The sequence below is a fragment of the Fragaria vesca genome, linkage group LG6 (genome assembly GCF_000184155.1).
Source record: "Fragaria vesca subsp. vesca linkage group LG6, FraVesHawaii_1.0, whole genome shotgun sequence".
NCBI lineage: Eukaryota > Viridiplantae > Streptophyta > Magnoliopsida > Rosales > Rosaceae > Fragaria > Fragaria vesca.
Window position 1 is genome coordinate 3,324,346 of NC_020496.1, and position 23,712 is coordinate 3,348,057.

A 23,712-nucleotide genomic window follows, 5' to 3' on the forward strand; every position below is an offset into this window, starting at 1 on the left:
CCTTACTTAAGTGTGTGTGTGTGTATATATATATATATATATATATATATTTAACATAGCCAATATTGCAGTAATGCTAGAGGTGAGCCACCTTATATATGGTAGATTGGTAGTTCGTCCAATCTTATCACAAAAGCAGTCACATAATGTAAGATATTGATGGATTTCCAAAAACGTGATTCGCCTAATATTACTCTAACCTTGTTTTGAGTAATGCTTGAACCCGGCCTCCATTTGATGCCACGAAATAAAACGAGTCCCTTTGTAATATTGTGTCATTTCTTAGAAACATATATCTCAAATGCTCATTTCGTAACTATATTAACACCATGATGGGTGAACGTCACAGATGTTCTCAATAGAGAAATCAACAGGTAAAAAATGTTACATATTAAGTGCAAGGGATCTTTCAATTACATGGGCGTGCAATCCTCTCTATTGGTGTTGGAAGCGTTCGCTGCCTGCCTCCGAATCAAGGTTTGCTTTCATAGCCTAAACGTTTTTCTTGCAATATATTATGACAAGTTATGAAACGACCATATATAAATTCAGATTTGCAGAGGTTGCTGAACTAAGAACAATCTGGTGGCTAGAAATATGTGGCACCATGAAAGCTCAAATGCTATCACCAAACACAGTTTATGGTGCCTATCTTGTTACCAAATTGGCCAATCGCGCATATGGTTTGGACTCATTACCTTCTGCGGTTTCACTTGAAGTAGGCGATTTCAAATCACAAGGCTCTGTATACTTGAGTATAAATCAGAAGGTAACAAAAGTAGATGAAAATGTGAGACCAATTAGGGTTATGGAAGAACGTCTTCGTGAGCGAAAAGATGGATGGATGGAGATTGAGCTGGGGAGCTTCTACAATGATGGTTGTTATTGTAACAAGGATGTGAAAATGAGCTTAAAAGAAGTTAGGGGTGCACATCTTAAAGGTGGCCTAATTGTTGGGGGAATTGAGATTAGGCCAAAACATTAGTGCATATATTTTGATTTTGTTGACGAGTCAATGTGTTGACTCTTGGTCAACATATCTACGTCTGCATGAGTAATATGGACTGTGTGCCTTGCTGGATTTTCCAGCAGTAATAAAGCTTGTAAGAAGCTTTCTATTTTCAGCTTTAATTACTACTGTAAATACTTTTGGCTTGTAATAATAATTTTCTTAACATGCATGAAAGAACTTCAGGTAACTACGATTCTCGTCCACCTCTAGATTTTGATGCTATAGCAACCATATATGGCAGCCATGTTATCGAATTCTCGGCTCTTTCTTTGTATCAACGCCACCAAAATTCTTAATCTTACCATTGCATCTTGTTGCATGGATGTCTTACGAATCTCCCGTTTTCAAATTAATCAAGGCAAATTCTTGTTATTCTAAGCTTAATTCTGTCCCATTGTACGTGAATAATGTATATTTATGAATAGAAATGAGGTAGAAGAAGAACAAGAAGCTCAGATAGAGCAGAAATGGCGGAGTTTTGCAAAATGCCAAGATGATATTGGAATTCCTGTCAAGGCTCCCTCCCAAATCTCTGATGAGATTCAAGTGCATCAATAAGTCATGGTATGCTTTGATCAATAATCCCAAGTTCATAGACAAGAATAGACAAGCACCTCCACTTCTACAATAAATCTTGTTCTTGCATCCTTCTCAAGCTCTCCGTGGTTGCAAGAACCCAAACTATCAAAGATATCGAGGAAATCTTTATTTTCATTCCTTTATATTCTAGATGACAATATATGATGAAAATAGTCACCCTCAGGACATCTATTTTCCTCCTCTTGGCTTCTATGGACTATGGGTCTAAAGACTAATTAAGGGCAACATTATTGAGCTCCTATGTTGCACGACACGGACACGGACATGGCGCGACACGGCAACACGGTAAAACTTAAAAACTGAGTTTCCAACACGATTTAGACACGGCAAATAGAATAATATATTTATGTATTTTTAATACATAAAAATATACTAAAATATGAAATAAGTTCATTACATTACCAAAATCATGTTCTAAATATAATTTTTTTTGTCTAAATCTAGTCCATTGCATAAACATATTAAAATAACATTAATGAGAATCAAATACAAGTCATTAAAGAGAATCAAATAGGCAGTTTCGATATAGGTTGTAAAAAAAACTAGGCATCAACTTAGTAGCACAACAGCCCTCTAACACTTAATAGACAACAAGACAATTTGAATCATTCAATAATTCATTTAAACCTTTCCTCTTTTTTTTCCTCTTTTATATTTATATATTAAAAAAATGATGACGTGGTGTGTCGGAGGCTGAGGTGGCGTGTCGGACACATGTCGGGCCGTGTCGAAGGCGTGTCGCCGTATCGGGCGTGTCGGACACTCTGACACTCCAGGGGTGTAAAGTGTCCGTGGAACATAGTTGAGCTCCCTAGGATAGATATTGATGAAACTACATACATTATAGGCCAAGGTTGGGATCATTTGCCTAGTTAATTATACCGAAGGACTTGTGTTCTACCAACCCTTCGTTACTCAGGGGCGGAGGCAGTACAAGCCTTGGTGGGGCTCAAGCCCACCCAAGAATTTTGGGCCAAAAAAAAAAATTAGGTATATACAATTTTTATTGTGTGTGTTATATACCCAAGCCCAACCCAGTTTTTTTTTTTAATTATAGACTAATCCCTAATCGGCTAATCCTTCTCAGTTCTCAGCATCTCTTCTCTTCTCAGTCAGTCAGTCTTCTGACTTTCTGAGTCTTCTCTCATTCTCCGATTTCTCTCTTCCTCTCATTGTCAGTGTCTCACACCAGTCCAGGCCCTCCAGTCTTCCACGACCACGGCTCCACCGTTTACCTCAGTTAAGCCCTCTGTGGCTCCGTGAGTAAGTGAGTCCTCTTTCTCACTTTAATAGATCTGCTTCTCCTTAGTCCTTACTCAAGACTCAAGAGTCAAGCTGGAATTAGCTCATGTTGTGTTTGACTGGGTTTTTACTTTTTAGGCTGTATTGAATTGTTGATTTGTTGTTAGTTGTTACTGTTGTTATAATTGTTTGAAATTTGATGTGTATGAATACGATTTGTTGAAATTTAGAGTGTTTAATCGAGTTAGGGACTTAGTGTTATGATTTCTAAGTTTTCTGTTGATTGATTTTGGAGGCTAAGCATCATAGATGGATTAGATGCAGGGAATTATCAATTATGATTTAAGGTTGTGTGAATTAAAACTTAATTTTCACACTCATAAAGTCATAATTGTAATGTGATGTTATTTATTCGTTTCGTGCTGTATTTTGTTTCTCTAATACTAAATGGTGTATTGGCAGCTAAAGCGGAAGAGCTATGAAGTAAAAACTTGGTTGGATTCCCATTATTTTCACTGGTTCTCCGCTCTCAGGTTTGTCTCTCTTACTTTGTGTCTTTCTATATGAAGTATAAAGCATGCCTAATGATTTTGAATGAACTATGAGTTTGATATTGTCTTTTAATCAATAGGTGTTAGAGTAAAATGTCGAATACGGGGCCAAAACCGAAGCGATTAAAAAAAATTACTGGATGGTTTCAAAGAACTAATGTCTCCTCTTCAAGTTCAAATTCGATTTCTAATCCTTCCATATCTTCTCCAAACATTGATCATCCAACTCAACCTTCAGAGTCTCCAAATATAGATGATCCACCACAATATGTAGAGCCACCAAATAGGGTTAATGCTCTTGAACGTGATCCTGGATTACGTTCTGCTATATGGAAATATCCAGTGAATGAGCATGACAGTATTCGAAAAGCCTATATTTTGTTGGGGCCGTTTCAACCTGAGTTGGTGTTTCCATTATCAGAACATGGGGATCAACAACGTAGATTTCAGTATTCTTGGTTCAAGGACAATCCATGGCTTGAGTATTCAATTGCTCTTGATAAAGCATATTGCTTTCCTTGTTTTCTTTTTGACACTGAAAATTCGAAAAATCATACATTCACTCTTGAAGGGTTTAGAAATTGGAAGAGAATTTGTGTTAGTGATAATATGTTTGTGAAGCATGTAGGGGGCATTACATCTCCATATAATGTTGCAATGCAAAAATGGGATTTGTTAAGAAACCCAGAAAAGCATATTGAAACAATTCTTGAGTCAAGATCACGAAAGGATGTGGAAGACAACCGAATGAGGCTTAAGGCTGCAATAGAGGCTGTTAGATTGCTAGCTAATCAAGGAGCTCCTTTTAGAGGGCATGATGAATCCGAAGATTCCTTGAATCAAGGATATTTTAAGGAAGTCATAAAATCCTTTTCAAGAATGAGTGTGGAGGTGGAGAGAGTTGTTTTAGGAAATGCTCCTAGAAATGCTAAGTACACTAGTCCAACCATTCAAAAGGAGCTCCTAAATATTCTTGGTAACAAAGTGAGGGGCAAGATACGTGATGAAGTTGGGAATTCCAAGTATTGTATTCTTGTTGATGAAGCAGTTGACACTTCTAGTAAGGAACAAATGGCAATTATTCTGAGATTTGTTGATTCTAAAGGCCTGATTCGAGAAAGATTTTTTAAGATTGTGAGTGTTCCTAACACTACCTCACAAACTCTTAAAAATGAGATCTCGAAAGTACTTACTATGTATAATCTTCAAGTGAGAAATATGCGTGGTCAAGGGTATGATGGTGCTAGTAATATGAGGGGTATTTTTAATGGATTGAAATCATTGTTTCTTCAAGAGTGTCCATATGCATATTTTGTGCATTGCTTTGCTCACCGTTTGCAGTTGACATTAAATGCTACAGCTCAAGGGTGCATGACATTTGGGAATTCTTTCTACCTTGAGTTTTTATTGTGAATTTTCTTGATTCTTCTGCTAAGCGGCATTCTGCATTAAAAGAGGTGAGAAAAGAGGAAATTACAAATTTGGTAGCTTGTGGGGAACTTCAAACAGGTAGTGGTGCTAACCAAATTTGTACTTTGTAACGAGCTGGTGCTACTCGTTGGAGTTCACATTCCCGTTCTATTAAGGCTCTTATTGAATTGTTTAGTTCAGTAAAGATAACTCTTACTGATATGGTTGATCATGCACCTAGGGAATTGCAAGGACAAGCTAAGGTTGTTTTAAGGAAGTTGAGGACTTTTGATTTTGTGTTCTGTTTGCTTCTAATGAACAAAGTTATGAAAATTACTGATGTTCTTTGTCAGACATTGCAACGAAAATCTCTCGACTTTGTGCATGCTATGAACTTTGTTAGACATACAAAGTACCTTCTTCAAGAAATGAGAGATGAAGGCTGGAATGATTTGTTATGCAGTGTGGAATCTTTTTGTGAAAAGCATGATCTTGATATGCCTAACATGAATGCTTCTTATAAGGATGGTACGGGTCGGGCTTGTCAGCAAATGAATTTCATTACATTTGAGCATCATTACCGTATAGAGGTTTTCAATGTTGTGATTGATTTTCAGTTGAGTGAGTTGAATAGAAGGTTCTCAGAAGAAGCATCAGAACTCCTTATACTTAGTTCAACTCTGGATCTTCATGATAACTTCAGGAATTTTAAATGTGAAGATGTTTGCAATCTTGCAAAGCAGTTTTATCTTGAAGATTTTGATGGTGAAATGTATGCTCTAGAATCAGAATGTGCATTTTATGAGATAGATATGCGTGGTGATCCTAAATTCAAAAATATGGAGTCCATTTCTGACTTGTGCCGCACCTTGGTTCAAACAAGGAAGTCTGAATTTTTCCATATGCTTTATAGATTGATTTGTTTAGTTTTGACTATTCTTGTCTCTACTGCTACCACTGAAAGAGCATTTTCAGCTATGAACATCATTAAGAATAAACTTAGAAGCAAAATGGGAGATGAGTATCTTGGTGATTGTATGGTCCTTCACATTGAGAAAGAGTATGCTGAATCTGTTACCAATGAGGAGGTGATTAAAGAGTTTGAAGCTTCAACTCGTAGAGTTAAATTTAGTTAGTTTATGTTATAATATTGTATTGCATTGCACGTTTATTTTAATAATTTAGTTTCTACCATAATTTTACATATGCATTGGAGGGGTAAAGGCTCATTATGTCCCCCCTGGCTAGGTGTATCATTTTCTTTCAATTAATAAATTTCTCTCGCACCGTCGAGATTCTCCACTTTTTCTTTTCTTTTCTTGGTTAGGAAGTTCAAGCCCAACCAGGGTTGAAATCCTGGATCCGCCACTGTTCGTTACGAGAATTCAAGATGCATGCTTCCCCCTTCATGTCTTCCTGAGTCATTCGAATTCGCAGGTGTTGGGGGATTCTGATATGATCCAAAATGTAAGGATTACAAGTCAAGATATCTATGATCATATTCAAAATGCAAGAATATACTTCCGAATAGTTTCAGGGACCTAGCTAGGATCGGATGCTCTATGTATGAATCTAACTGCAATGTGGAACGGATATGTTACTCTATTTGGTTTTTCTAATTGGGGTCCAAATATTGAGTCCTTTAACATATGGATGATGGATGACTTTGGTAGCTGGACGAAACACTTCAGTGACTTCACATAGGAGACCGCAATAATTGGAATTTATTTGTCACAGATGGACTTATAGTCTCCTGTAGTCAAGGTGTTCGGGGAGCTCATCAAGCTTTTGTGTGTGCGAATGCGAATATATAGTATATTGTTCCAGTCGAGGGAGGCAACAAGCTTGAGAGCAAAGATATACAAAGCACTAATAATATCCTGATCTCTCGTAACTTCTCTTATATATGTTTTGATCAAAAGATACTTCATTGAAGATTGCAAGCTCTTTCCATCGCATTCACTTCTAGCATAATTTCCGTGAAGCCAACTTTGCTGTCAACGTTTTTGCCAACCTCAGTCATCATTGTGCAAGGCCTAGTTTATGGGATTCAGACTTTCCCATAGGTTCAGCTATTATTTTTTATCTCTTCGGAGCAGGTTGTTTTAGAGGCTTGGTTTTGTAATAGTCCTTTAACATAAAAAAGAAAAAAGAAAAAAAAATACTTCATTAATAATATGAAACGGCTGCAGTAAATTATGAATCAACAATTAATAATCTGCAAATGGTGATCATGTACGTAAGATCATTAGCCAATTAGACTTCACACGTAAAATCCATACTGACAGACTGATAAAGCCACTCCGACCACGACTCTAAACAATGTAACTTTTGTTATATATGTTTCGTGTTTTTTTTTCTTTTTAATAACTCGATCTGACGCATCATAAGAGAAAAAACAATACAACGTACTGGGTGGCTTACTTCTAATTTATTTGGTATATAATGTCATGCGCATATGTAGTTCTAAACCAGATAGAATCGAAAGCTTTGCAATTGAAGAAAGAGACTAGAATTATAGAAACAAACCGGAACAGAGACCAAAGCTAGCAACTACCTAAAACGAAAGAAGAAATTAAAACAGTAGTACTAGTACGTAATGAAAACGAAGAAGAAATGTAGAGGAGGTGCAGTGTTGACTCTCATAGTTGATCTTAATGGAAGACAGCTGTAATAATCTAGTTGGTGACTTTTATTTCTTTTCTTTCATTTAGTTTTGTGCTGTAATAATAGTTAGTGTTTCTAAAACTATAAATACTGCTCTTGGTTTGTAATTCAGTACACTTTGCAATTATCAGAAAATATCAGAAAGGTTCCACAAGGTTCTCTCTCTTTTTCTTTCTTCCGTTTCTGCAAGCGCATGAAGTTCTAGGGTTTGTTTGAGCTATGGCTATGATGTTATCACGTAATTTATAATTCGATAAAAAATAATAATTCAAAGATGAACAGAGTTGTACAGGCTTGCTTGAAGGAAAACCACAACTACCAATTTTGAGACTGAAACTTTTTCCATAAATAGAAACTTCTTGAGGTGGGAAATAAATTTGCCAACCCGAGCACCCTAACTCTTTCCACTTTGGGAGCATATTGATCACGTCTGAGAAAGACATGATACAGCCAAATCGATTGAAAGAAACAAGACATGGGTGATTGTTCTCATAGCTTATTAAATTTGCTGCCATCGTTCAAATTAACAAAAGCCAAATAGCTCAGAGAAAGAGGATATCAATACACGAAGAAAGGAGAAAGAAGACAGCTGCTTTTACAGAGCACGGCATTCATGGTTTTGAATTCAACGGCAGGAGTCTGAGGAGGAGGTGAAGACCTTCAACTAATTCAAACCACCTCTCCTCTCTCATGGCTCTGATCGAAATAAAGTGTTTCGTCATTCACGCCACCAGTTACAGCAAGCAAAGAGATTTGATTGGACGTATGCATGATCTGACAGAGTGCCTGAGATGGCCTGGATACAAGCCTGTTACCCGTATTAGGGTTCCATGATATGTCTATGGCTTCCTGGGGCTATAGCTCATATATTATCCTAAACAAATACAAAGAGCTAGAACTCATATTTAGGTTTAGGGTTCCTTAAAATTAGGCTTTACGTTGCTTAGATATACTCGCATTTCGTCAAAGTTCGTTTCACCACGCAAAATTCAAATCAGTAGTCAGATTTTATGAAATCTTAGACGGGGATTTCGATTAATTTGGACTGATTGAGATCAATAGGAGATTTCTTTATTTCCAAATACGTACGATTGTTAGGGAAAAGTTCCATGATTAGACATTAGACTCATCGAGGTCTTAGCACGCCTCTCTTAAAAGATCAGAAGCAGAACAAGGGAGAAGTATTCATGCAGTTACAAGTGAAAAGATAAACCGTACTCCAGAAAATTTACATAAGTAAGAATCATCTTATCGTTAGCTAACTGAAACTGATAGAGATACAGCTTGGCTAGCTAACTTTAGGATGCTGGTAGTCCCTGGTGAAAATGCATCTTGGATTTAAGAAAATGAAAACGAGGTACGTGCTGGTATTCTCTTCGCATGGTGAAGATATATATGAGCTAGTTGATCGGATGTACAAACACTTTTTCCTCACATATAGTGCTAATAATCAACTTCAACATGTTTTGTATGTATGTGAAAGACAGGCTAGGGTTCGAAGCAATTGCAATAGCATATATTAACACACCAGATTTGATGACATTGAAGAAAGAAACAAAGATCACGAAAATTAAATTATCGTCTCTATCCCGTTTAATTGGTTTGTAGGATGATGCAATAATCCGTTTAATTGGTTTGTAGTGATACAATTTTTCCTTAAGTACGTTAGCATGCATATATATATAGTCCGTTTCAGATACGGACGTCCGCACCGCCTTACGGTGCGGATTTCCCTCCGTACGGCGTCGGCGAGGGCGCGCCTCCACCCCAGCGGACTCCAGCAGCTTCCCCTACCTCTTTCCATTCCCGGCGAGTCCGCCGAATTCAAGTTTTCCGGCCAGATTGACTTTGTTTGAAGTTTTGGGTGATCTGGCTGGAAAACTGGAATTCGACGGACTCGCCGGAGATAGAAAGAGGTCGGGGAAGCTGCTAGAGTCCGCTAGGGTGGAGGCGCGCCCTCGCCGGTGCTCGCCGGTGCCCTAGGATGGCGAAAGGAGGGACATCCGCACGGTGCAGACGTCCGCACCTGATAACGTCTATATATATATATTCTTAACAATAGATCAACAAATAACCCCTTTAGCCAAACGTACTTGAAAATTTATCTTTATATTGTTAGAGATCGAGATTCCTACCACTAAATTAGTTACAAGTTTTGCTACAAATTTGGTTTCCCAGTATGACAGTTGATTGCCAAGGAGTAAGGACATATATAATGCCCTATAATTATGAAATTTTCATGTATCAAATTGGACATTTGAACATTTAGGCTTCAACTCGTGGAAATTAGTAATTCAAGGACTTTTATCCACTTTAATTTCCTCTTAAAGTTTTACTTGAGCACTTGATATCTTTAGCTAACTCGGAATTTTTTTTTTTTTTTTTTTTTTTTTTTTTTTTTACTTAATACAACGCTAAATGACTGATTGATAATACCAATAGCAAGAGGATGCACGAAATACACCAATCAATATTAAATAAACGCCAAGATTTTTTTTTTTTGAACAGAAAGGCCAAGCAAATTAAACCAGAGAACTGTACACCAACTGTTCATCGTGCATGTGATGATCTTTACTGCTTCTATATATGGACCATTGGAGCAGAACTTTAGGCACACTCGCTCTCCTGTCTTCAAAACCCTAGCCTCCTCTCTACTTCCATGAAGTGATGAAACCCACCTGAGGTCACTCTGCAAACCTTTCTCTCTTCCCCCATTAGGATAACACCAATATGCTTCCTTAAAACCCACCTGAGCTGTGTCCTTTTAATTAACTTCCAATTTCATGTTTACCATTCCTCAAATTTCTCCAAACACATAACAATTTAACATGTAGAAAGTTGTAGCTTCCCTTTCCAGATTTAGCTCCCTATTCAGATACTTGTTTGCTTTGATTCAATTTAGTTGCACTAAACTCTTCACAAAATTCTACTTCATCATGGATCCTCGTTTTTACAATCTCCTTGATATAACCTTACCCTTGTCATTCAGCAGTACCTACGCTGGCAGTAGCAGCAGTGGACCTAATCATGATGAGCCATGGATGGACCCTAGGATCTGGAGGAAGCTCCCAACTCGGATTATCGACCGCATTATCGCCTTTCTCCCACCGCCAGCCTTCTTCCGATCTCGATGTGTCTGTAGGAGATGGAACAGCCTCTTGTTCACCAACACCTTCCTTCAACTCTACTTCGATATCTTCCCACACTGTCGCCATTGGTTCCTCTTCTTCAAGGCCCAGAATCTCTTTAGTGACAACAGCAACAATAGGGCTGAAGGGTACCTTTTCGATACTTATGAACTCGTATGGTACCGTCTTCCCTTTCCTTTGGTTCCACCGTCTGGCTTCTCTCCAGCTGCTTCTTCAGGCGGTCTGGTCTGTTGGATTTCGGATGACCCTGCTCCGAAAACCCTACTTATCTCCAACCCACTTGCTCGTACCCTAAACTATCTCCCTACAACCCTAACCCCAAGGTACCAACCCTCCATCGGCTTCACTGTCACGTCTACTTCCATAGACGTCACCCTTGCCGGAGATGACCTCATCAACAATGCCCAAGCGGTGAAGAACTCCACCGCAGAAAGGTTCCACGTCGACGGTACGGGCTGCTTTCTCCCCACATGGCAAATCACATCTCGTCTTCCCAGACTCTGCAACTTTGACTCGGCTGGTAGAATGGTGCATGTTAACGGAAGGCTTTACAACATGAGCTTCCATCCTTTCAACGTCGCGGCCTATGACGTGGAAGCAGCCGTTTGGTGGGACATCCAGCCACCGATGAAGAGGTTCCTGAAGTTCCCGAGCGTGGTGGAGAGCGGCACCGGGAAGCTTCTGCTGGTTTCGGCTATAGAGAAGAGGTCGCTGATTGTGCCGAAAACCTTGAGGATCTGGAGCTTGGAGGAAGGACCTTCGTGGGTAGAGATGGAGAGGATGCCTCAGGAGCTTTATGATCAGTTCTGTCCGGAGATGGAGTCCTGTGGGAATGGGTTTCACTGCGTTGGCCATGGTGAGTTCATTCTGCTCATGATTCCGGGGAGTTATCGTCGTATCACTCATATGGGTGTGTTGTTTGATATGAATACCAAAGAGTGGAAGTGGATGCCTCCATGTCCTTATGTTGGTATGGGTCAACTGAGCCGTGGTTTTGCTTATGATCCCCGGCTGTCTACTCCGGTCACTTCGCTTCTGAATTATCAGTTCACTGCTGCTCCATTTCCGATTTGATTCCGGTGTGGTTAACAACACCAGGAGAGCAGGAGGTGTCTACGTACTTCTACTATGTGGGTCGACTTAGTATTTTGCGTGAAATAAAGCCATGAGCTACTTAGTTAATTGTGTCAGTTTAACTTTAAGTGATGCACTGTGTTTTTCTTTTATTTCTATTTCGTGGCAAGTTTGTAACCTTGTTCTCTCTGCCCTCGGACTGGTAGTATGTGTTCGAAAATCTATGTTTCTACGTTCCATTATTGAAATGGTTGTGATTGCATGCTTGTAACCTTAATTAGCTGTGCTTTGACGATGTAAGGAGTTCCAAGGTAAGAAGCTCGTTTAATTTGATGTCATTTTTCTATTTGGTTCATTTGTCTACATTTTTTTGGTCAATTCATTTGTATACATTTTTTTTTTGGTCAATTCATTTGTCTATACAATGAGTCCAAGATCTGTGAATATCCGGACAATGACATGAAACTGATGAGGTAGTAAGCTAGAGAGGTGGGATTTCATCACAACGTCCTCTACCCATGCCACCCTTCATTTGATATTAAGTGAAGATGGATGCATATGTTTTGCTTGGAACTTATTTATATTTATATATACATGAAGCTAGATAGGAGCACGATGCAAATTCTATTATTAATCGAATAGAGGAAAAAATCCGTTAATGCTAGTTACAGTGGCGTAGCCAGAAATTTTATTAAGCAGGGGCAAAATTTAAATAGTCACAATTTACATAGGTCATTGTATGTTAAATAATGATTATATTAATACTATATATAGTTAAAATCATCAACCACAATAGCTTCAATTTAAAAAAATATATATATCACATTGTTTGATTTATCCCAAAAAAAATAAAATAAATTGATGCCGTGTAAAAATAGAAGAAAACTAATAGTACTCCAATGTGTTATACACTTTACTTATACCCGAGAAATTGACAAATATTTCTTCTTATTGTTGCTTGAATCTATTGAGCAAGTCACAAGCAAAATCTTTTGTTAAAGAAAGATAAATACATATAAGCTTAGACTGTAAATAAGCTTCATTTATTGTCTGGTCATAATATAGTTAGCCTATCTTAACCTTTAGACTAGGAATAGTGGACAATTATTTCAGAAGGGTCATTCTCAGCCAATGGACTTGGTTTCATATGAAAGAAGCATAAAACTCAACCAATCAGCAACAATTCTCAAATGTCGAGAAGGGTCAGTTGACCTCTCTCGCCCTCTATTGGCTACGCCCCTGGCTAGTTAATTATGAGATTCTGGAAGTAAAGAATTATACTTATGAGTGTAATTAATTATAGGATGGTACTATTAACACACTGATCATTTTTGTTATTAACACATTTGTGAATAGATAGATATATTTGTGAATCTGGATAGATATATGTTTTGTCTATATTATATATATTGATGATTGATGAAGACGTATTTTCGCTTTCATATGAATAAAAACATTCTCTAAGCACAAAGTGAAATTCAATCAAAATCCACGGTGATATTTACACTTATCAAGTTTAACCGCTACTTATTTCCAAAAACAAATATATTAATTAAGTTGAACCATTGCTTTGTATCATCATTTTCCCTTTGTATCTACAATATATTCCTCCTTTTATCATCAATCGATTTCACATTATGGTAATTACCTTGTTTTTTTTTTGGATCAGGTAGTAATTACCTTGTTTCGATCCATACTATTTCAAACACGTTTGCTAGGAATCAATTATAATTCAAGTGATGAATGACCAAAAAATAAAAATTTGCTTTCATTTTCCCAAAATGGAATCAAGAGACTTGTACCAAAAAAAAAAAAAAAATGGAATCAAGAGACATTTCTAGAAAAATATTAGATAGTAGGTAATGCGAGACCAACCTCCAAAAGACAAAGAACAAAGAAGAACACATGCAAATGATGCAATGATTAACAAAACCGAATCATCCAATCTCTTCTTCCCACTACATCTCCCACCTGCAAATTAAAAACGTTAATCGAACTCACCCAGACACCCACGTGTCTCCTCTTTCCCACTCAACTCTTTTCCTCTTGTCGTATCCATTTCCCATTTCCGATTCCCTCATCTGTTCTCCGGACAAAGATCTCACTCCGAAAACTCTCCGCCGCGGACGACATGTCGTCGCGTAACTCCAGCAACATGTCCACGACCAGAACTCTCAGCGGAATATCCGAAATGGACGCCTTGAAACTCGGCTTGGATCTCGTGTCCGCCGCCAGGCGAAACCTGGGGTTCCTCCGAACTGTGGCTGAGTCTAGGTGGCTGCACCCGAAGGCGACGCTTGTTGAAGCCATAAGAAGGTCAAAAGCTATCACCTTTGTAAATTAGTAATCTGATCGGACGGTGGATGTTGAATGTTTCTGGGTTTTGGTTTTGCAGGTACAGTGAGCTCTGGTTGCCGTTGATGGCTCATTTGACGGCGGAGTCAACGTCAATGACGACTCCGGTGGTTCATCCTCCCATTGATATTGAGTGGGTTTGGTTATGTCACACACTTAATCCGGTAAGCTAAGTTTGATCGGAAAGCTTTGATTTTTATGTGTTTTTGGTTTTCCTGGAGTTAAAGATTTTTTATTTTATTTTTATTTTTAAAATTTTCAGGTTCATTATAGGCACTACTGTGAGTCCAGGTTTTCAAGACTTATAGGAAAGCCCACCATTTTTGATGAAGAGAATGAAGAGTATGCATTAATGAGGTGCAGAGATTTTTGGGTCAAAATGTACCCAGATGAGCCATTTGAGAATGAATGTGATTCTGATGTGGGGGTATCAGATGTAGCTATTGATGAGGAGCTATTGGAGGAAGTGAGCAAGCATAGGTTTTTGTATTCGAAATTTTCAGAGCCATACAGGTCAGAGATTGTGTATTTGATAGCAGCAAGGCAAAGGTACAAGGGGTTTTTGTTCATGGTGCAGAGGTCTACTGATTTGGCTTCAAATTTGGTTCCTACCTCGGACATTATGCTAATGTGGCTCATCCATCAGGTGCATTTTTTCGGCTTTGATTAATTTCATTCTGTTCTTTCTTACTTGGATTATAAGTAAAAGAAGTTGATATTTGGTGTCTGTTTCATTTGAGATCTTATGTGTCTAAATTATGTGTGATTGGAAGCAGAGTTATCCAACTGTATATGCTGAAGATTTGAAAGAGGTGGCGGGTGATTTGGTTAAAGTGTTGACTGTGTGGGACAAAGTCAAGGAAAAAGAGGTGGAGGAGACCAAGAAGTTGTGGGAGAGGACTTTTGATCAACCATATGAGAAAGCTGGTGGGGAAATAGCTTTGACAATGGATGGGGGTGTCTCATTTAAACCACCGGTTTACTGGGAGGTATCAGATACAGATGTCAATACCAAATACAAGCCCCTGCTGCCTAGGTTCTTGCTTGAGGTCAGTTTAAAATTAAAAATTTAGCTTAATGCAATCTGATTAACTTGATCAATTTTTTTGCAACAGTCAGTTTCTAGATACATTAATGTGAACTTAATTTCAATGGACTCAAGCTATAAAGTCAGTAGTTCTGATAGTAGATCCTATATAGCCAGTTATGTAGATCCTAGTTTTGATAGTAAGTAGTTCTGATGGTGCCTTGATGGCTCAATGTAGGTCTGTGTGTTTGTCAGGCTTAGGGATAAAATGAAGGCTATGCAGGAGAATATAAAACGTGATAACCTTCGTCTTCGAATGGTTAGGTGTCATAGGGAATTAAAGCTTGGAAAACCCATGTCCGACTTTTCTCATCTGTCATGGCGAAAAGCTTGGCATCTCTATTGTGAGTTTGGAACCAAAGGAGTAATGGTGGAGCTTCGTCAGCGTGGTGGCTACTGTTTTAAAGGAAATAGTGTGCAAGACACCGTTACATTCTGTTGGAATGACTTACTGAGAGCACCCTCTCTGTCTTTGGAGAGAGAAGATGATGAAGTGAAAATTGTTACTTCGATAACTCCACCAGTTCAGGCACCGTACCTAATGAAATGTGTGCCAGATCGTGTCACAGATGATTCCGGGGCAATGATATCAGATGTGATTCTGAGAATGAACCAGTATCGTCCCCAAGAAGGACGATGGTTGTCACGCACTGTGCTTGATCATGCAGGGAGAGAGTGTTTTGTGATTAGAATAAGGTTTAAATGCTTACAACTTATCTTTGCCATATAATTTTAGAAAGTAAATTGTATCTGTTGTTAATGAATTGGATCAAATTGATTGTAGGGTGGGAGAAGGATTTTGGAGGAGAGGAGGCGAAGCTCCCTCAGCTGTGAAATGGGAGGATAGGATTATAGAGATTCGAGAAGGTTCTTGGTCGTATGTTGCGGGTTCAATTGGTAGATCCCCTGGTATGTTATATTATATTAACATATTTTCAGTCACTGGTGGGATAAATGTGCTACACACTGAATAAATGAGAATTCAACACCGACAACAACCTTAACTTGAAATCTAAATACTTGCAACCAACTGTATAAAATGGATTCTTGATGAACCACATATTGTAGAGAGAGAAAATTGATAAAGATGAATACAGAACAAATCTTTAATCTTCTATATTTAATTTGATTACGATATCATGCTTATTAAGAAGAATATGAATAATACTTCAATGTTTGTTTTCTCGTTAGGTAACTAAGTACTTCAATATTTGTTCAATGGAACCGCTTATACTGTATACATTGCATTGTACATGGTCTGCTCCCCTGCTGAGAAATTATTCCAGTTTAATAATGGTGCTTTATTGCATTTCTTTGGAAGCAAATCGTAAACTCTTGTCTGTTGTTCGAGTACAGTGAAAATGGTTGGAACTGCTTTACCAAAAGAGCCAGAGGAACAATGGAAAGCTGCATGGCACTTTTCAACAGGAGATGAATTAATGATAGGGGGATTGCCATCGTCAGTTTCAGGTCTGAGATTTTTTTTGAAAAATCAATCTGCTGAATCAACGGTGAGTTTGCAATTTCTGTTGATACATTGTCTGCAATAGTATAGAAATCCTCATATGATGGTTTCCTCATATGATGTTATTGGTTTACAGTTTACTAACCAATAACATATATTGCAGGGTAAGCTCTTGAAAGGACGAAGGATGCAATATCAAGTAAAAAAGAAAGGGTCTGTAACTAAGGATGAGGGATGTCAAGTTTATGAAGAAAGTGAAGAGGTGGAAGAGGAAGATGAAGAAGAGGGGTTTTTAACCCTTGTCAGGATCACTGAAGAGGATCCAAATGGAAGAGCAACGGCTCTTTTGAATTGGAAGTTATTGGTAGTGGAGTTACTGCCTGAAGAAGATGCAGTATTTGTACTTCTTCTATGCATTTGTATACTAAGAAGTGTATCGGAAATGAAAAAAGAAGATATTGGAGGTCTGTTGATTAGAAGAAGACTAAAGGAAGACAAATTTGGGACCAGAGATTGGGGTTCTGTTGCACTCCACCCTTCATCAAGTTCATCGTATTCTTCACCTCACCTTGAACCTTGGTATTGGAATGCAAAGGCAATTATAAAGTCAGAGGGTTCCAGTAACATTAGCAGGCAACCATCTATTACCGTGGGCTATTCACCGGAGGAAGGCGGTGATAAGTTGTACAGACGGGGGATACTAGCATGAGAACTGGTGAGATATTAGCATTTTTTTAACTGGTGTAAATGTGCTTTGTTTACCACTGATCTTACAGACCCTTACATCTCTTTTGTTCTTCTCTAATGTGACAATTGAAATCTTGTTGGTGAATATAGTTTGTGCCTATACACGCTACAGCTTTTTGATTATGTATCGAGCCAAATAGTGGGACAAACTTGATTCTGGTACCGGAGAAGCGAGGATCCTTAATTTGTTATGCACTCCACGTACCTCTTAAGAATTGCAACGAATATTAGAGCCTACCCTCAGAAGAGAGCATGACTTGGGTTTGTCAAAAGAAAAAGCACAAGAATGTTTATTTACAACTCAGAAGGCAAAACCTTTCCTTTGAAAACAAACCATTCCTTCATTCCCTCGTGTATAAAACAAGTACCTTTTCTTCATATAAAATGATCATAAAAATCATTTCCTTTCTCCCTTTATCCCTCCCCATCAGAGCTAAAGATGGGCTTTACCAATTTTCTTCTTCCTATTCTTCTAATTACTCTAGCTTCACTTTCAGTTTTGGCTTATGGAGAACAACCAAACCCTTCCATCCAATCCATGCTTATGCAAACTTGCACCCAAATTGAAAACCAAAGTTCATGCCTCACAAAAGTGCAAGCTGAGCTCCAAAGCATAATGGAGCCTGATCAAGGTCATCAAGACGCTGCTTCTTCAAGAAGCTCAATCCTTAGTGCTGCGCTTAGGCACACACTGAATCAAGCAAAATCTGCCGTTGACATGATCACAAAGTTCAATGCTCTATCAATCAGTTACAGAGAACAAGTAGCTATTGAGGATTGCAAGGAGCTCCTTGATTTTTCTATCTCTGAGTTGGCTTGGTCTTTAGGCGTGATGAACAGAATTCGGACAGGTGACAGAAATGTTCACTATGAAGGAGACTTAAAAGCTTGGCTGAGTGCTGCCCTTAGTAACCAAGATACATGCCTTGAAGGTTTTGAGGGAACTGATAGACGTCTCGAAAACTTCATAAAGGGAAGCTTGAAGCAAGTCACACAGCTCATTGGTAATGTCTTGGCCTTGTACACTCAATTACATGATTTACCCTTTAAACCTCCAAGGGATCAGAGTATGAATACTTTGACAATTGCGAATAAGACTTCATCGCCTGATCATAATTTCCCGGCATGGATGAGTGAGGGTGATCAAGAGCTTGTTAAGTCTAGTCCACATGATCAATCAGGTATGCATGTAGATTCTGTTGTGGCAGCAGATGGGACTGGGAAGTACCGTTCAATCACAGAAGCTGTTAATGAAGCTCCAAACTACAGCAGTAGGAGGTACATAATATATGTGAAGAAGGGGATTTATAGAGAAAACATTGACATGAAGAAGAAGAAAACCAATATCATGTTTGTAGGGGATGGGATTGGACAAACTATAGTAACTGGTGACCGAAATTTCATGCAAGGATGGACTACATTTAGAACTGCAACAGTTGGTAAGTTTATAATTTGCTATAGCTTATTGTATTTCCATTTTCAGAATACTTCTCAACATGAATATATGTGCGTTATTAAAGAATGAGTCGACCGTATTAGAAGTTTTACTTTATAACTAATTAACTATATTAACGAGTTTATAGAATATTATTACATATTTATGCTGGGAGCCTGTTAATGTGTGACTATGTTATGCTTGCAGCTGTATCAGGAAAGGGATTTATAGCAAGAGACATGACTTTTCGCAACACAGCCGGGCCTCAAAACTATCAAGGCGTGGCACTTAGAGTTGACTCCGACCAATCTGCCTTCTTCCGGTGCAGCATGGAGGGTCACCAAGACACACTCTATGCTCACTCTCTTCGCCAATTTTACCGTGAATGTGACATCTATGGCACCATAGACTTCATATTTGGCAATGGCGCCGCGGTGCTCCAAAACTGCAAAATCTACACTCGAGTCCCTCTACCACTACAAAAGGTCACCATCACGGCTCAGGGTCGGAAAAGTCCGCATCAAAACACCGGGTTTTCAATCCAAGATAGTTATGTTTTTGCTACTCAACCAACATATCTTGGGAGGCCATGGAAGCTTTACTCTAGGACAGTTTTTATGAACACTTACATGAGTGGTCTAGTGCAGCCTAGAGGGTGGCTTGAGTGGTACGGTAACTTTGCTTTGGGAACATTATGGTACGGCGAGTATAGAAATCACGGGCCAGGTGCATCACTATCCGGCCGGGTCAAGTGGCCGGGATACCACATCATCCAGGATGCCAACATGGCTAGTTTCTTCACTGTTCGGCGATTTATCGATGGAATGGCTTGGTTGCCGGCCACTGGCGTTAAGTTTACAGTAGGTTTGAGTAACTAAGTCGTCATTAAAACTATTCAAAGCACATTATAGTCCACCTGGGTTACATTTCTATAATTAGGGCACTTCTTGTATAGACATTCATTTAACTTCCCCTTTACTATACAATATAAAGAATTCATGTCTAATGTAAACTTTCCTCTTGTACTTGGTCGAATTGTGAGGAGTTGAATAACTTGAATTTGTTGTTCATGGAATTAGATAGGTCCTTCAGTACAAACCTATAAGAACTTACGAACACATTTGAATCGCTTAAGAGCTTTAGGAGGCAACTGAAACATAATCATACATTACTAATAACATAATCATACATCTTATTGGAAGCTATATATAAAGTTAAGCATTCACTGGGGACCGGGGAGAACTAGAGCTGATTTCGGGGTCGAAGGTTGTATTCCATAACCTTCTCCCAAGAATGTTGGTCTCTAGCTTCATTGTGGGTTTTGTACAAAACTAGGCGACTCATGGTGAACTTGAGGCTAGCAATGCTGTCGTCCAGCTCAGTAACTTTTTCTAGAGCTCTTTTCCTCTCTTCCTCAGTCAAATTCCCATAGAGGAGGCTCAAATGCGGCATATGAGCTGCAGGACGAACAAACCTCATTCTCTTCGGTTAATAGTCATTACCTGTAAAAACTTGATCGAATTGCAATACAGAACACTTACCATTACAACGATGTAGATAACCACCAAAGTGTCCAACCTGATGAAAACCAATCATTTATACTTACATGAAACACCTTTCGATAGTAGTTAAATCTCAAAGAATACTTCCATAAATCATCACATTTCTCTCTAACAAAATGTTGTTAGATATTATCAAGTTCTAATTTTTTGATGAAAGAATTAGGACAAAAGAAGATTACAATGAAGTGAAATACATACCCATTGACATGGATGAATGAGGAGGGAGACAGGTTGGTAATAGAATTTGCGAGTAACAACCTGATCAACTTTACAAGTGTAGGGTTCTATATTTTGGCAACCATTGATGAATTGCTTGATCACATAGTCATGGTTTAAAAGGACAGACCCGACGACGGTAATGTGAGGTTCGATCTCCGGTCCTCCAAACTCGGCTCGGAGGGCCTCTATTATCTTCTTGATCCTTTCTACGACGTGATCTGGTGGAATGCCCCAGACTGTATACGTCTCTTTTCTTTGTGCATTATGGATTGTGCTATTAACTTCGTCTGGATTTGTCCATACATGTTATTAGAATCTACCATAATTGAGACAAACAGTATACTCATCAAATTCATTTATCATAAGTTCATTAATTTTTTTTCTTTTGTAAAATGAGTTCTAACACCTAATTTTGAAACCTAATAACCTGTGTTTCTCTCAGCATTTTGGATATCAATATCGGCTACAAGCATACAAGTGTGTTTCACAAAAAAAATCTTTGACATTTGCACTCAAAATTCAAAGCAAACACGAGAATTAAATTTCAAAAAAAGTCTAGCCACTGATGGGATTACTATGAAATACAAGTTGGAAAAATAATGAAAAAACAGATTACCGGCCGGAATACGCATGAAGGCTGATTTCCAACTTCAGACCAAAAAACACAAGTCGAATGTCGGTGATTCGTGTTATGGAGTTGAATCAATGGAAGAACTGGGAAAACATGGAAGACAAAAGTTTGGGTGTCATTGTTACAGGAAGACCAAAATTCGTGGATTTACCGTGTGCTAAGTTTTTTTGTTTTAGTTTTTGTTTTTGGTCGTGAATGTTCCTAGGTGTTAATTGGAGCTGAACTGCAGGGATTAATAAAAGAAAGAGTTGACTGGCCAGAAAAAAATGGGGTTTCAGAGAGTTCTGACAACTGTACGTTCTTTAGTGAACCTGTTCTTGTTTGCCTCAGTTTCTTCAAGATGGAAGAAACTATATATACTGTTCCATTCTTTTGTTACAGTCTTTGGCTCTCTGATAAGCTTCTTGCCTTCTTATCAAAGCTTTTTAACCAAATTGCTACTCTAACTTTTATCTTAGTGTCAATTTGCTACTCTAGTTTTCATTTCAGTCAATTTACTACCCTAGCTTTTCAAGATTAGCCAATTTGCTACCCTAATTATTATTTATGCCAATTTGCTACCTTATGTTTTCAAAATTAGCCAATTTGTTACATTTTTGTCATTTTAATTTGTTTATTTCTTCATTCAAACATGAATTAACTTTGAAAATCGAAGGTTAAAGTTGGTCGGTATTGAAATTTTGATAAGTAAATTGGTTAATCTTGAAAGCTTAAAGTAGTAAATTTGATGGAAGGGTAGCAAATTGACTGAAATAAAAATTAGGGTAACAAATTGGCTGATTTAGAAAAGCTAGGGTAGCAAATTGACTGAAATGAAAGTTAGAGTAACAAATTGACAATCATGCCTCGTATCAAATAAATCAGTTTATTTGAGGTATAAATATAGGGTTCTTTACAAGTTTCTTACACTCCTTATCTCTGGTGTATCTTGAGCGATTGTTAGAGACTTGTGTTCATATATATATGGCAGAGGCCGCAGAGCTTTCCAAATTTCCCAAGGAGATTATGGTGGAAGTCCTGTCAAGGCTCCCTCCAAAATCTCTGATGAGATTTAAGTGCGTCTGTAAGTCATGGCAATGTTCGATCAGTAACTCAAACTTCGCAGCCAAACACCTCTCCGCTTCGAAACGCAACGAACACCCATCCTCCACCACCATCGTTTTAAAACGTTGTGACGGAGATGACATCCACGCTGGCAAAAAGGAGGTTTTACTGTCGTTCTTCGATCTTTGCCAAAGATTAGATGGTGACAATAATGATCATGAACTCCGTCCTATTCTTGAGGATCTCTACAGTCCTCTATCTCCGGGTGTGGTAGATTGGCAACGTTTTTGTGTAAGTATTTCAGCTCATTGTGATGGAATACTATGTCTAACAGATGGTGTAGAATACATTGTTTTATGCAATCCAGCAATCAAGGAGTTCAAGTGTTTGCCAGTGCCTTCCCCGAAATTAAATTCATGTGGTGGCGGATTTGGTTATGATCTCAAATCGAAAGATTACAAAATCGTTCGAATTTTAGATAATGGGAATGAAGAGTACAAGGATGGTATGCGTCAGCGTGTTGTTAATCATCCTCCCGCAGCACAAATATACAACCTTCTTACAAGTTCTTGGAAAGAAATCAAAATTATTGATAATTTAATAACGAAAACTACTATATATTGGCCCCAGTCTCATTCCATATACCGTAATGGTATTCTTTACTGGTGTGGACGTGAAGGATTCCGACAAGAGAATTACATTATCACTGACTATTCAGAGCATGAAGAGGATGATGTAAGTGAATTGAAAGACTGCGTTATTTCATTTGATATAGGGAACGATGCATTTCAAGTTATATTGGCCCCAGATGATTGTAATTTATCTGATTGTGGGTTTGGATTATGGAACGAATCTATTGCTTTCTGTACTCGTCGTCCTTGGAGTCCTCATCCATCAACGGAGGAGATTCGGGAGATTTGGGTAATGGATGACCTTGGTGGTGGTGAGGGTTGTTGGACTAAATACTTGACGTTTGAGCCGGTAGTAACTGACATTTACCGACAATTGGGAGTGTTTTGGTACAATGAGCAATTAGTTACGGTCTTCAGATCCAAGCGGGGTGTAATCTTTCAAGAAGTTTTCACCAAGTTTAAACATCTTCCTCTGAACACCGGGGTGATGGATTACGGTCAAGCTTTCCAATTACGGGGAGTATAGTTTCCATCAAATGAGGTACTTGAGTATAGTTTCCATGATGATGTAGCAATATAGCCGTGTGTAATGTAATTTCAAAACAAATTTTTTAATCACATTTAGACAGAGGCAACTTATTTGAAGCATATATATTCACCAGCAAACCTGGGTCATTCAATATGAATTAAGGCCCTGTTTGTTTAAAGGGAAATATGAGAATATGAAAAGTGTATTCATTTCCCATTCACGTTGGAAGGGAATGATTTCAAATTTTTAATGCTTCCATACCAAGAGAAAAATGAGACTAGCAAAAGAGTCGTGTCGTTTA

At 38.3% G+C, this 23,712-nt stretch overlaps 7 protein-coding genes across 7 annotated transcripts in view; all 7 read left to right on the top strand.

The window, feature by feature from the left end:
* Positions 1–985, top strand: part of LOC101305495 (F-box protein PP2-B15-like) — a 3,990-nt gene extending 3,005 nt beyond the window's left edge. The window contains exons 3-4 of the mRNA XM_004304831.1: positions 350–477; positions 553–985. Coding sequence (XP_004304879.1) covers positions 350–477; positions 553–985 — 561 coding nt within the window. The remainder of the gene's footprint in view (positions 1–349; positions 478–552) is intronic.
* A 2,513-nt stretch (positions 986–3,498) lies between these two features.
* On the top strand, positions 3,499–4,818 carry LOC101305782. Its single transcript, XM_004304832.1, has one exon. The coding sequence runs from the start codon at positions 3,499–3,501 to the stop codon at positions 4,816–4,818; it is 1,320 nt and encodes a 439-aa protein (XP_004304880.1).
* Positions 4,819–5,036: 218 nt separating this feature from the next.
* On the top strand, positions 5,037–5,951 carry LOC101306072. The gene has a single exon (XM_004304833.1). The coding sequence runs from the start codon at positions 5,037–5,039 to the stop codon at positions 5,949–5,951; it is 915 nt and encodes a 304-aa protein (XP_004304881.1).
* Positions 5,952–10,418: 4,467 nt separating this feature from the next.
* Positions 10,419–11,705, top strand: LOC101306361 (protein UNUSUAL FLORAL ORGANS-like). Its single transcript, XM_004304834.1, has one exon. The coding sequence runs from the start codon at positions 10,419–10,421 to the stop codon at positions 11,703–11,705; it is 1,287 nt and encodes a 428-aa protein (XP_004304882.1).
* A 2,023-nt stretch (positions 11,706–13,728) lies between these two features.
* Positions 13,729–17,462, top strand: LOC101298435. Its single transcript, XM_004302222.1, has 8 exons — positions 13,729–14,021; positions 14,101–14,224; positions 14,323–14,706; positions 14,837–15,109; positions 15,326–15,843; positions 15,932–16,056; positions 16,504–16,658; positions 16,776–17,462. The coding sequence occupies exons 1-8, from the start codon at positions 13,837–13,839 to the stop codon at positions 17,319–17,321; spliced, it is 2,310 nt and encodes a 769-aa protein (XP_004302270.1). The 5' UTR covers positions 13,729–13,836; the 3' UTR covers positions 17,322–17,462.
* Positions 17,463–17,768: 306 nt separating this feature from the next.
* On the top strand, positions 17,769–19,672 carry LOC101298722 (putative pectinesterase/pectinesterase inhibitor 22-like). The gene is made up of 2 exons (XM_004302223.1): positions 17,769–18,798; positions 19,002–19,672. Exons 1-2 carry the CDS (start codon positions 17,799–17,801, stop codon positions 19,670–19,672), a joined length of 1,671 nt encoding a protein of 556 aa, XP_004302271.1. The 5' UTR covers positions 17,769–17,798.
* Positions 19,673–22,169: 2,497 nt separating this feature from the next.
* On the top strand, positions 22,170–23,408 carry LOC101306656 (putative F-box protein At3g16210-like). Its single transcript, XM_004304835.1, has one exon. It carries the CDS (start codon positions 22,170–22,172, stop codon positions 23,406–23,408), a length of 1,239 nt encoding a protein of 412 aa, XP_004304883.1.
* The last annotated feature ends 304 nt before the right edge of the window (positions 23,409–23,712 follow it).

Excerpts from the sequence above, each read along its gene's own strand:
- LOC101305782 (XM_004304832.1), top strand. The coding sequence starts at position 3,499 with ATGTCGAATACGGGGCCAAAACCGAAGCGATTAAAAAAAATTACTGGA.
- LOC101298435 (XM_004302222.1), top strand. The coding sequence starts at position 13,837 with ATGTCGTCGCGTAACTCCAGCAACATGTCCACGACCAGAACTCTCAGC. Across the intron at positions 14,707-14,836 it reads TAATGTGGCTCATCCATCAG|AGTTATCCAACTGTATATGC; the intron begins GTGCATTTTTTC and ends GATTGGAAGCAG. Across the intron at positions 15,844-15,931 it reads TGTTTTGTGATTAGAATAAG|GGTGGGAGAAGGATTTTGGA; the intron begins GTTTAAATGCTT and ends AATTGATTGTAG.
- LOC101306656 (XM_004304835.1), top strand. The coding sequence starts at position 22,170 with ATGGCAGAGGCCGCAGAGCTTTCCAAATTTCCCAAGGAGATTATGGTG.
- LOC101306361 (XM_004304834.1), top strand. The coding sequence starts at position 10,419 with ATGGATCCTCGTTTTTACAATCTCCTTGATATAACCTTACCCTTGTCA.
- LOC101306072 (XM_004304833.1), top strand. The coding sequence starts at position 5,037 with ATGGTTGATCATGCACCTAGGGAATTGCAAGGACAAGCTAAGGTTGTT.
- LOC101298722 (XM_004302223.1), top strand. The coding sequence starts at position 17,799 with ATGGGCTTTACCAATTTTCTTCTTCCTATTCTTCTAATTACTCTAGCT. Across the intron at positions 18,799-19,001 it reads ATTTAGAACTGCAACAGTTG|CTGTATCAGGAAAGGGATTT; the intron begins GTAAGTTTATAA and ends TTATGCTTGCAG.